Source organism: Stigmatopora nigra, chromosome 3 (genome assembly GCF_051989575.1).
Source record: "Stigmatopora nigra isolate UIUO_SnigA chromosome 3, RoL_Snig_1.1, whole genome shotgun sequence".
NCBI lineage: Eukaryota > Metazoa > Chordata > Actinopteri > Syngnathiformes > Syngnathidae > Stigmatopora > Stigmatopora nigra.
Window position 1 is genome coordinate 13,013,471 of NC_135510.1, and position 12,613 is coordinate 13,026,083.

General features: G+C 37.8%; 1 protein-coding gene across 2 annotated transcripts in view; it reads left to right on the top strand.

The window, feature by feature from the left end:
• The window catches only part of LOC144193844 (protein kinase C-binding protein NELL1-like), a 109,354-nt gene that overhangs the window by 53,405 nt on the left and 43,336 nt on the right, over window positions 1-12,613 (top strand). For both annotated transcript variants that reach the window (XM_077712421.1, XM_077712423.1), the window contains 5 exons: window positions 1,611-1,745; window positions 3,391-3,493; window positions 5,213-5,286; window positions 6,714-6,813; window positions 7,416-7,544. In XM_077712421.1, the coding sequence (XP_077568547.1) occupies window positions 1,611-1,745; window positions 3,391-3,493; window positions 5,213-5,286; window positions 6,714-6,813; window positions 7,416-7,544 (541 nt within the window). The remainder of the gene's footprint in view (window positions 1-1,610; window positions 1,746-3,390; window positions 3,494-5,212; window positions 5,287-6,713; window positions 6,814-7,415; window positions 7,545-12,613) is intronic.

Here is a 12,613-nt window from a genome sequence, read left to right on the forward strand (position 1 = left end):
GTGTTGCCATATTCTTCCGCTTCTTCACTGGTGCACACAACATTTTGCCACCTGACTTCTTCATACAAGTCACTGCAGGGAGTATTCAGGCATCACCACTATCCAATTGTCTTCTTGAGTTCAACGAGGGGTCAATCTTTTCCATGTATTGTACATTCATTGCATGCATTTTATATGTGCTGCAAATTATTAAATTTGCCATGGTCAGAATATCGGACACACAGATTAATGAGTTAGATATTCTTCTGTCGTTTTATTATTATGGTCGGTGTATTTCCCCATTTATCCACAATCACTAGGGTCGCACATTTATTAGCTTGTTACTGATGTGATACCACTGATGGATGCACATCATGCTATCCTGAAATTTATTCATTTTTGATACTGGGACCATTTTTTGCATTTTAAATGTGTGCTTTAAACCTTAAAACAGTTTACACAGCTTTAGCTTTTGCATGAAATAAAATGTCTCAAAGTCTTGTAGATTTTATTTATTTTCATGTTAAGAATGTATAATGTTATATTGAATCAGGACTCTGACTATTGGAATTATAACAATATGGGCAGATGTTCAGGTATCGCGATTAGTTTGGAAGTGAATAAAATGTGGATCGATTCATCCCTAGTAAAATCAGCATAAATTGGGCATAGGGAATGCAATGTATAAGTGGTTAACACTTAATCATCATCATTACTTTTAACCCAATTGGTCCATAAATGCAGCATCTAGGTAACACTTCTTTTGACACTACCTGTTGCGCCGCTTTATTCATATATTTTTTTTCATTACACTCTGCTTCATGCACACTCACATTGATCCTTATTGATTAACAACAGCTTAACAATGTTGTTAAAAGAATTCATAGAGTTTCTGTACTTTAAAAGTGGGAAAATGAACAAAAAATGGCCACATTTTTAGATGTTTTCTTTTAAATTCTGAGCATGGCTCTCAATGAATAACATTTGAAAATATGAATTGTTTAAGGCTTTCTAAGTCAAAAGGTTTCCCGACACCTGCACTAGACCTAGAGTTCTGGGGCATAGTCATTTGTGGTCCTATTGCTATGCTATAACTTTATAGTTTAGTTGCTGCTTATAGAAATAGGTATTTTAATGAATTAACTCAAATCAGACTTTTTCAGAGCATGTGAATAGCACTGTGTTAGTAAAGGATGTATTTTGAAATCAAACTACATTTTTTCAAACAGAATTGAATGATTTTGGTTAGATTAAGTTATATACAAAATTCCTAAAAAAAACTTTTGTTAATTTCTTGAAACGCAGGAGTCATTGATGTCAAATTGGCTTCATAGTTGAACGACAGATATCTAGGGAAGAGCATGAAACAACCTGCAATGAATGGTGGAAATGTAAAAAGGAGAGATTGCAAGATGTCAACTTTTGCCTTTGCAGTCATTTTTACTGCAGTTTAGCCGACGTCTAAAGCTTGAGCTGAATGAGTATCACTTACAATTCTTCTCTAATGACCCCCTTCCAGTGAAGTGGCGTTCAACCAGAGTGAGCATTCTAAAGTGCAATTGAATAGGGCTGAGGTGTTTGTCAGACTTTTGATTTAGTTTTGTGACAAGTGCTTCTATCATCATTTTCAGCTAAATTACGCCGAGTCCAGGCTTACCCAGCTCGAGGGATGTCACTGTGAGAAAACCTGTAGTGCCAATGGCCATGTCTACAGGGATAAAGAGCTGTGGGCAGAGCCTGAAAATTGCAGGAACTGTGCATGTAAGGTGAGTGTTGTGCTTGTTCGAATACAGTACACAAGTAAAAAAAAAACATTTTATTTACAAGTGTCACACCAAAAGAAAAAAAAATCTGAAAATAAATTATATATTGATATCTACACATTTTGTGACGATGTGACTTTGAACACAGTAAAAATAAAAAAGACATTTCTTAATGATTTACCATGCTGAAAATGATTACATGTCTAACTTTTATAAAGTATTTAATCTCTGCCAGTCCTATACTATTGCTGCCTTAGGGCGGAACCCTGATAGTCACCCCGTAATTAGCCTCCCTTTTTACTCAGACAAATAGTGGGCAGACTTCGAAATATCTTGAATCAGGCCACTGAGGACCCTTGGGAATAAGACTGTACCACATCAGCACAAGCAGTGGGGAGGTTTTGCTGCTCTGATTTGGTCATTCACCAATAAGTGATATTTGTGCTATCTTGGGGATCTATTTCTAATGACTCATGAAATTAAAAGTTATCTGCAAGGAAGAATCCGCCATAGAAGTCTTGTCAGTCCTCCAAGGCCTCTGTTCAGCAGACTACTCGCTGTCATCCAGTCCTCAATGATACTTTGTATTTATACCTGACTTTCCAATTTATTTGTTCGGTTAAAGCACACCATAAAGTAAACTTATTTGAGTAGATCTGTTTTGTTTCATAACAAAATCCAATAATGTTCGGAAATATGAAATCACACTTGTTTTAATATTTTGGTAGTGCGGCAACCCTCAACCATAAAATTGATTTAGACAGGCATAACGGCCCAGAAGGAATTATGGAGCATTCCTCTTTGCAAAATTATTTTTGGTTGTCTGATGTGTATGGCTTTCTTGAGGTCATGCCACAGAATCTCAGTGGGTGGGGTTGAGATTCGTACTCTAACATGACCACTCCAGAAAGCGTTCATGTTTGATCTGTCTTGACCTCCCGCCATTTGTACATGATCTGTCTAACTTTTGAGACATGGGTATCAAGGGTTTTGGAGAGACTTTTTTTTTATTTTTTATCCCCTACCAGCCCTGTAGCTGAACAATTCTTGCTCGCAGGTCTTCAGAGAGCTCTTTGGTGCTGGGCATGGTTCCCATCAGACAACACTTCCTCCGAATAGTTATTTCAAAACAAGTGTTAGCTTGAATCCACTCCTGCAAACTCAGAAAACAAATTGAACTCATGTTGAATGGCAAATTTGCTCTTGTAGAAGTAATTGACCTCGGGGTTCATAGGCTTTTTCTACCCTGTACTGATTTTTTTTACATGGTAGCTGAGTAAGCATATATTATCTACAAACTCTCCAATTCTTTAAAAATGTCTTGTTTCTTTATCCATTTTCTATGATGTCATCATTTTATGTGTTTATGTTGGATGTCATGGTTGAACACACACACAATGTCAAAAGAGTACTTAGGTTTCAAGGGGAAAAGAGCACAGGTGCTGCAGCAAACAAATTGTCCTTCACACTACATGTCCCTGCTGCCTTTGTATGCCTCTTTAAGTGAGGACATATCTCTATTTTCTCCAATGTTGTTTTCTACAATGACTAAAACCGAATATGTAACTAACAATTATTAAATACTTTAGATACAGTAATGCAAATTAACACACAGTTTTGTACACTTATATGTTGAATTTTCTTACAGAATGGAATAGTGGAGTGTCGGAAGATTTTCTGTCCTCCTTCAAATTGCTCAGAGGACTCATTACCAGTGCACGTGGATGGAACTTGCTGTAAGAAATGCAGACGTGAGTATATCGTCACAAATATACAGTATATACCAGGGATCAGGAACTTATGGCTCGGAGCCATATGTGGCTCTTTTGGTGGGTGTATATGGCTCTCTGCCTTTTTAAATCATAATTTTTCCTCAATAGACTCTTCTGCATGCATTCTCTCATTGATACTTATTGTACTCAACAGTGAAATAATGTTCTCAAGGGAATTCAGACTCTTTTTTTTTTTTTTACTTCCAAAGTGGTGAAATGAATAATAAATGCTCACATTTTCATATATTTTTACTTTTAAATTCTGAGTATGGCTCTCAAGGAATAATGTTTGAAAATATGAATTGTTTATGGCTCTCTTTGCCAAAAAGGTTCCCGACCCCTCGTGTATACAGTACAGTATATCATAAGTATCACATGATCTATATGTTTTGAAGTAGTAGACTGTGTCCAGAAGGTCTGGCAAAAAAATGTGAATCAAATACAACCCATACCATCATGAGATCATTTCTCACCAGCAATTGCCAACACCTGCCCAGAAATCTAGAGATCAACTATATCGTTTTAAGTCATCAAACAGTCATTAAGAATAATGAACCATGACAACAATTTAAATAGTAGGCTACATGGTTTTTAGTAATAAAACAGCTGAAGTTCAAAACACTTCGGTTTTCAGATAGAAATCATTTTGAGACATATTTAAACAATGTCAACATATCAGAGAGTATAGTAGGCTATCCTAATGTATAACAGTATGGTCTGGTTCAACCACTGTACTGTACACCCGAAAAGAAAAGATGAGCATATTCAAACCTTTGCTGGTTGGTAACTTCAATAACAACCATTATCAGTTTACACCTTAATGTGCACATTGTGATCTATTTTTGTATGTGGCAAAATCTAGACCCTCGTGAACGTCTGCACCCAGAGAAAAGGTGTGTTAAAAGAACTTTTCTTAATTAGTAAAAGCATGTTTTTTTTTTCCAACAAGTTGTCACGAGTAGCATTCGTGTTTGCTAAATCAGCAGCCGTGAGCACAATACGCCTATTATGGTGCAGACCGGTGATTCTAGCGAAACTTAAATCGTGCGATATCACAAAAATACAAGATATTTGTGTCTTAGGAAAATAGAACCCATTCAATCATGGAACAACCAAAAAATAAACATCAAGGAGAAATTGCATTTATTTTGAGTCTTGAGACCTGAACAATACCTGGTCACTGCTGATTTTCAAAGGTTATGTGCCTAAAACCGATAAAATGCTTCAAAATTCATGAGGACCTGATTTTCCTGCTGTTTTACCAAGCCCTCAGCTCTTCATGCATAGTCTTGCTTTGAATAAATTCAGCTTCCTCACTCTATCACTCTGCGTGTACCAGTTTTCTGCCTTCCCATATCCATCTCTGGCAGAGGCAAACAAGGGAATTATACTCTAGAGTTGTGTGTGAGATCCATGGCCCCACACCCGTGGGAGGAGGAAAGCAGGACTTCACATGATAGGCTTCATTTTCTATTTCTGCTTTATTGCCAGGGGAATATGTAAAAGCGTCTTTTCTGTTGTATTCTTAATGCACTGTTACAGTTTCCTCATGCTTGGTCTTGCTAGCCAAGGACAACCCATTTTGCTGACTGAATTAACTGTCTTTGCCTTGAAACTTGGATTCATTGCCATTTGAAATGTTAAGATCTTCTTTTTTCATAGTTTTTAGTTCACACCTAATAGTGTTTCCCTCCACAGCAAAATGCAGTTACGTGGGGCAAGTCTTTTCTGAGGGTCAACGCTTTTTAACCAGAAGCTGCAGGGAATGCAAGGTAACTTTACCTTTGGTACTCTGTTTTGCCTTTTAATTTGCAATTAACTTTTACTTTAACTCAAACCTGAGTGTCTAGTGACTGTTGCCTCTGAATCCCACCCCAAATGCCACTGTTTTTCAGCACACTTATTAGTTTTCACATTTCAATTTCAAATGATTCAAACTGTTTAATTAAATTTCTAAATGATGAGAAATTCAGGTAAACACTATGAAATGCAGAAAAACAAACACCTTATTTTGGGCAGCTTCATTTGAATAAATTCATGTGTTTAATTCACGCGTGTCTAATATGCATCCACAAACATATCCCTTTCAAACACTGATTTTCCTTTGAAACTGTGTCGACATTCCCATAGATTGCTGCTTCTCATTTAACATGGGTCAAAGAGAATATCCCTGTGTTAATCCTGCTCTGAATAGTTTTAGTCGAGCCACCAAAGTTCCGTACCACAGGACCTTTTTGATATAATCTGTTACATAAATAGTATGAAGTTGAAAGAAATAATGAAAGAGATAAGCATTTTAGAGAGTTTAGAGAACACCATTGGGTTAAACCTCTACAGGACAACTTTGGAATACATTTTGCTGCATTTCATCACCTTTAACTCAGCTTTGCCACAAAGCTTGCACAGAGCATGATCAAAATAGCAGCCATTGACAACACATTTTCCCATTTCATCGGCAGATGCTACAGGGGAATCACATTTAGAAAAACAAAACCAAACAAACATAGTCTGTACCAATGAACCATTAAGTCTCTTCAACAAAACCATGTGATAATCAATCATCCTTCCTGTACTACAACACCTTTTGAAATTTGGTTTTCCTTGAAAAAGGTAGATTGTGGGAGGTTGGGTCCTAAAAAAGTAGATCTTGTGAGCACTTTTGATCTATATAAACGAATATATTTTTAAATCAGTATTTACTTTGTCCTGTCAGTAATACATTTTTTCTATATTCAAAAACATGTCTTAAGGAGTAAGTGTTTTAGATTATATAATGTTATTTGATTTGTTTACAAGACACAAAATGGTGGATTGGTTCTTTGAGTTCGGTGCAGGCTTCATGGGACAAACTGGTGGCAGTGTGATTGTGAGCGTGAATGGATGTCTGTCTCTGTGTGCCCTTTGACTGACTGGCAACCAGTCTAGGATGTAGACTGCCTTTGCCCAAAGCCAGCTGGAATAGGCTCCAGTATCCGGGAACACCGACAAGGACAAGCAGTGCTAATAATAAATGAATGAATAAGGCTTAACTAGAGATGGGAGGTGAATGAGAAATAATACAAGGCACACAGAGGGCTGGAGAGAGAGGATCCCATGTAGAATCTAATAAACCTGCTCTGCTTCCTTAAAACAGAATTTGAATTTGAAAACATGGGGCTTTAAATTAAACTTCATATTATATGCTGTATTTCACTTCTAGAATGGACTCATGGTGAGAGTTTCAGAAACCTGTCCAGAGCTCAACTGTTCTGTCAGTGAACAGATACTAAGGGATGGAAGATGCTGCAATGTCTGCCAAGGTATGTCTATTTTCATTTCCATCAGTTTTACAAGTTACTTAAGCCCTCCACTAACACATCCTGATGACTGCATGGATTTAGAAATAATTTTGGATTCCAAAATACTGCATCATTTACAACATTTTTGCTCAATGTGAATGTTTCGATTGAGAAGTGCTTATAACCTAGTGACACTCCTGCTTTGCATATTTACCTCATTAATTGGTTTTCAAAAATGAAATATATCATTACCTCCAAATTAGGGTATTAGGACGTTTTGACGATGGACAGTTCGCCGACAGACAGTTCGCCGACGGACAGTTTGCCAAATGGACGTTTCATCGAACGGACGTTTCGCCGAACGGACGTATCGCCGAAAGGGGATTTGTGCGCTCGCCCCTTTTGGCGAAACTTCTGTTCGACGAACTGTCCCTTCAGCGAACTGTTCATCGGCGAAGCGTCTTTCAGCGAAACGTCCGGTCATACCAAAGTAGCCCTGGACTCTATAATGTACATAAAATGTACATAGAGATCTGTCACTAAAAGTCCTGTCGTTTACTCGGTGTAATAAGGCTGAGGATATTGTGTCCAAAGTTTAATTCTTAGTCGTTGTTTTTTTTTAGGTTATGACTTCTGCGCAGAAGGGATCATCTGTGGGGAGAACTCTCTTTGTAAAAACCGGGAGACTAAAGCAGAGTGTGAATGCAAGAGTGGCTATGCTTCAATCCACGGAGATTCCACTTACTGTGAAGGTAAGGATCATGCTTTACTTCTTGATTTTTTTGCCAATTAAGAGATTTGCAACAAGAAACGCTATACATAACAAAACAAAACAAAGATAATCCCCCCAAGGATGCTTTTTACTGCATCATGATTGTAGCCTATCTCTACTTTCCCAGCAAAAATATCACTATCTTAACTCTCACATTTTCTCATATCTTACATTAGTTAAACCCCTCTAGATTTATTGGTGTTAAAAAAATTCAAATTGAAGCATATTTCAATAATCTAATTTAACCAGAAAGGCTTTATCTGTAACTGTCAGTGTGCATGCCACTTGCTGATTGGTGGTCTTGGCTGAGCAAAACTTTGCCTCTGGGCGCTGAAGGCTCAGACAACATGTGATGAAGCTAATGGTCGACGCTAGGCCATGCCAAAAGCCAGATTGAAGGATTTTCTCGTTGCTCTTTACTTTTGTCTTTGGTTCAGAGCCACCCTGTACTCAATTCTCTAAACATGCTGAGAGCTGTGGAGCCTCAAGCCTTTCAGTCTGTTTGCTTCTGCTTGATCTGCGTGGTAAAGAGGTTTACGCAAAGCTTCACTCCCATCCAAGATTGTCCGACACCATACGAGTGGGTATGGGAGAACACTGATTGTTGGATCAACAATGAAAATCGGCAAGCCATAGCATTATCCATATTTAGGAATTTCCCTAAAGACAGCTCAAGTTACTGCTTTAAATGGATTAGCAGGAATCAACCCCTTTTACTTCAAATACTGCATTTCACATGAGTCATCTGTCACTGCCCATTTCCTATTAACAATTTGTGTTTAAAATAAATTAGGTGACATAGTCATTAAGTAAATATTAATGAAAACCTTTTTTCGTAAACCAACTACTCTGACCACGTGGATTTTGGTTCCTATGGAAATGTAATGCTAAAATGTTAAGCCTGGTTATCCCCTTAAGTTTATATAGATCTTTGGTCGTTATTACGAATACTGATAGTGACCAATAAAAATATTTGTTCTTTGAAGCCCTACTGTCCATTAAATACATTCTAGTTGTACAGCAGTATCTTTGTATTTGACAAATTTATAGCTTGAAAAAAAAAGAGTCCCAGTTGTGGCGTTATAACGCTGATATTGATGTATGTTGCTTCTGTCAGCTTGAGCTTGAAGAGAAGGTAGAAAACTGCTAACACGAGCAACTTGTATACTGTAAGAGGACTAGCTGACATAGGCACATGCTAATGATTGTTGGCTTCTGAATTATGTATTATAGCTTTTCGTCAACATTCAAGATTGAGGAATCATTCAGTTCATGGAAAGCATTTCCATTTTTTTACTACAAAAAATAATGCATTTACATCATGTTTACTAGATATGGTTTTGAGAATACACTTTTTCTGCAAACTTAGGCGTTATTTGGTCATATGTGAGTTACTCAGTGTGAGTTGATGTAAATCCTGGTCAAATAATGAGTCAGTTAAATTGAAACATCTCTATATATTTTTTAATCCATGCTGAAATGTTAAAAAGATATAAACGATATAATCTTTGTTTGTAAATGTCACTAACTAAAATATACATTTTGTGGTATTATATAACTATAGGTTTATCCATTCACAAGACCAAATATTGAATTACCCCTCTTTACTAACACAGGTTTTTCTTGCTGCTTTTGAATTTGCACAACACCTTTTACAGTGAGGAATGGAGAGCCCCACTACTATAGCCTGTCTAAGACATAGGTACTGCAATTTGTAGTCACGCTATCGTTGACCTGATGGTTATATTCCATTGAGAATTAAATCTTGCCAGAGCAAACCAGGACAGCCGCTTGTATATTTATCTACTTCAGAATGTTTTTTTTATAAAGAAACCCTAGTTTTTCTTCACTTTGTGAATCCACAAGTTGCTAATCACAGGTGTACAGATTGCTTTTGCATTTTTTATTTTTATTTTGTATTTTTTTGTTGTTGCATTTGTTCTAATGGGTTTGTTATTGTCTTATTATAGTCATCAGATCATGTTTATTAAGTCAGTGACTCTGCTAGCAGATCTGAATCATCGCTCTGTGCCCAAGGACGCACACTCACATGAATGCTGCCATTGTTTAGCCGACTGTTCCCTAATTACAGCCTAAAACAATTATGTTTTTGTTCAAACACAATTTCTTGAACCTAATCAGGATCATCTTTTGAGGCTATAATCTCAAGACAACAAGATAATGTCCATCATTTTATGCTCCATCAAAATACTAACCTGCTCATTAAAGAGAGTCAAGGGGAATTAAAGCATTAGCAAAGGTGACTCAAAATAACTAATTTCTCTTCACTACTTGCTTTTCAAGCACATATCATTATCAGAGTCAGATGATCTAAAGCATTTTTTTCCCCAAAAAATGTTCCAGTCAATCAGATGTCAAATGTAGAAATCATTCAAACTCACATTCATGCCCACAGGAATTTTACGGACTTGACTTAGCTCTTTTTCTTTTCTTAGCTGATTGGAAATTGCCTTTCCTGGAGAGAGCCTTTGCAAATCAGGGTAGAATGTGGGTTTGAAAGTAACATATCTGTAAGGATGTTTTTCCTTATGTAAACCCTTCTTTAACTGTCCCTGTTGGCTGCTTATTCTTGAATGAAATATAGAACACAAAAGTAAATTGGTCTTGATATGTGAAAAAATGTAGTTGGAAAAAGCAACCCGATGATCGAATGCTTGGCGGGTTGGCCACACCTTTCTGAGATCAAGGATTCAATCCCAGATTCAGACCATCCTATGTGGAGTTTGCATGTTCTCACCAATCTTGCCTGGGTTTTCGCCAGATGCTCCTGTTTCCTCCCTCATCCCAAAAAGTCGCCTGCTAGGCTGGTTGGACACTCCTAACTGGCCTTTAGTGTGAGAGTGAGTGGTTGTCTGTCTCCTTGTGCCCTGCGATTCAAGGTGCCTCCCGCCACGTGCCCATAGTTGGCTGGGATAGGGTCCAGCACCCCCCGCAACCCTTGTGAGGATAAGCGGTAGGGAAATTAAATGAACGTATCCTGACAAATTCTAGCAGCGATTGTAGTATTTAAAGGAAATACATTACCATCATATTTTATTTCACATCAGATTCTCCTGCTTTTTAAGTCCACCATGGAACACCTTAATGAAAGCATTTGCTATCAGCTGCCCTGCATGCCCCTAACAGCTCAAACCTAACTGATAAACTGAATTTAGGCTATGTAAAAGTGGGAATGGTTTCATTACTTCACCAACTGTTTTAAATTAATGTAATCTACATGTTGAAACATATTTTTCGTGCTGGCCTCTCCGCTTCATGTACTCCAAAAAGAGCTGTATTCTTTATTATTCCTTTGCACAGTGATTCTGCCCGCTCCCCATTTTTTCCACTGTTGGTAACAAGATTAGAACCTACTGTGAGGCCAACACATCAAGCCTAACAGGGCAATTTCTGTTTGTTCAGCTCACTTTCATTTAGCCTCCAGAGCAGCTGGATCCAGTGGCTTCAGACACCAAATGTATGATGTGTCGCCTTGGCTAACAGGCTCTGGGGAAGCACTTTATGATGCCCCAATCTAAAGTCAATCTCAGCTGACAACACAGCTGGTTTCAGCAGTTTCTTCATCGCCCTTACTTTCTGACCTTTGTGTCACTGTCAAAATGTTTTCTTTTTATCCTTCAGTTGTGCTAGAGCCATTGATACGATATATTTGTTTGCTGTGTTAAGTGTTAAATATATAGTTATGCATTACAGTACAAAAATGTTCATGTAAATAATCCAAAACAAATACTAGCTTCCTTATACTTTGCTGGCTGAGAGGTTGGCTGAACATTTTCGATCACGTGTTGAGAAGTAGTATTAATATTTATATTATTTATACTTCACACTCATACCTAGGACCAATTTAGAGTGTTCAGCCAGCCTACCCTTCATGTTTTTGGTATGTGGGAGGAAGCCGGAGTACCCGGAGAAAACCCATTCAAGACCAGGTAGAACGTGCAAACCCCAAACAGTGATCAGGGATCAAACCCTTCGAGCCCAAAACTGTGAGGCTGACACACTAAGTAATTGGGAACTAGGCTGTGTATTCATTTATTTTATAATTTAATTTAGGGTCCAAGTATTCTTGACTTCGGATAACGGAGACGGTGGTAGTGATATTTATATAGTACTGCAGCACACCCATCAAAGCTGGAACCATGCGTTTAATGTAGGGGAGTGGCCCGAAGATGACATTTTTTATTTTAAATACATGCCCAGCCTGTAAATGCCGATAGAATTGAATTATTCGGAACATTTAGGTTAAGAGTAGCTGGACAGTGAGAAACTGACAGTTACAGTATTTCCTGCAACATGTTACATTTCTTAACTTCCTAAGACTCTTGCTAGGCATGCATTTTTATTTTCTCTTTGACATTTAGGCTAATTGGGACTGAGTATAAAAACAAATAATTATCTTTTTACATGATGTAGTTTCTGAGAAAAATGATGTCCACATCATTAGTGGATGCCACACCCTTGTAGTCCAAAATGTAACATTGTAATCTTTGACAACCAAAGATGTGATGTCCACACATGTGGACGCCAGGTCATAGGACAAACACAAGATAAACTCGGGAGAGAAGCAAGATTAATATCCAAACAGTTTGGACATGAGCTAATCAAGGGAAGCGCCTGCCTGCAGAGCTTCTATAGCAGGGATGAAATGTGTTTGGAAGATTGTTTAGATGCAATGGGATTGTAAAATAAACTCAGAAAACATGCTGCCTCTGCATGAAGTGCAGAGTCTGCTTTTGAAGTCGGTTTAATCTTATCCTCCTAGGGTCAGTCACATATAACTGGACCACTGGAGGAATAGAGAAATACATTCTTTGGTACTGTGTCATTGTGTCTCACAGAGGTTTTGTTCATTGTTTCTCACAAACTCTTCAGAGTGCTTTCATTAATGGTAATGCTCTCAATCCTGCGCAGAGGGACCTCCTGGAAAAGAATGCGGTATATTGATTAGGAGTAACTGATAATAACCCTCATCCGTCCTCTTAGCTCGCCCAAACCTCAAGCTCACTTTTGGGTGGCATCCATCACTGC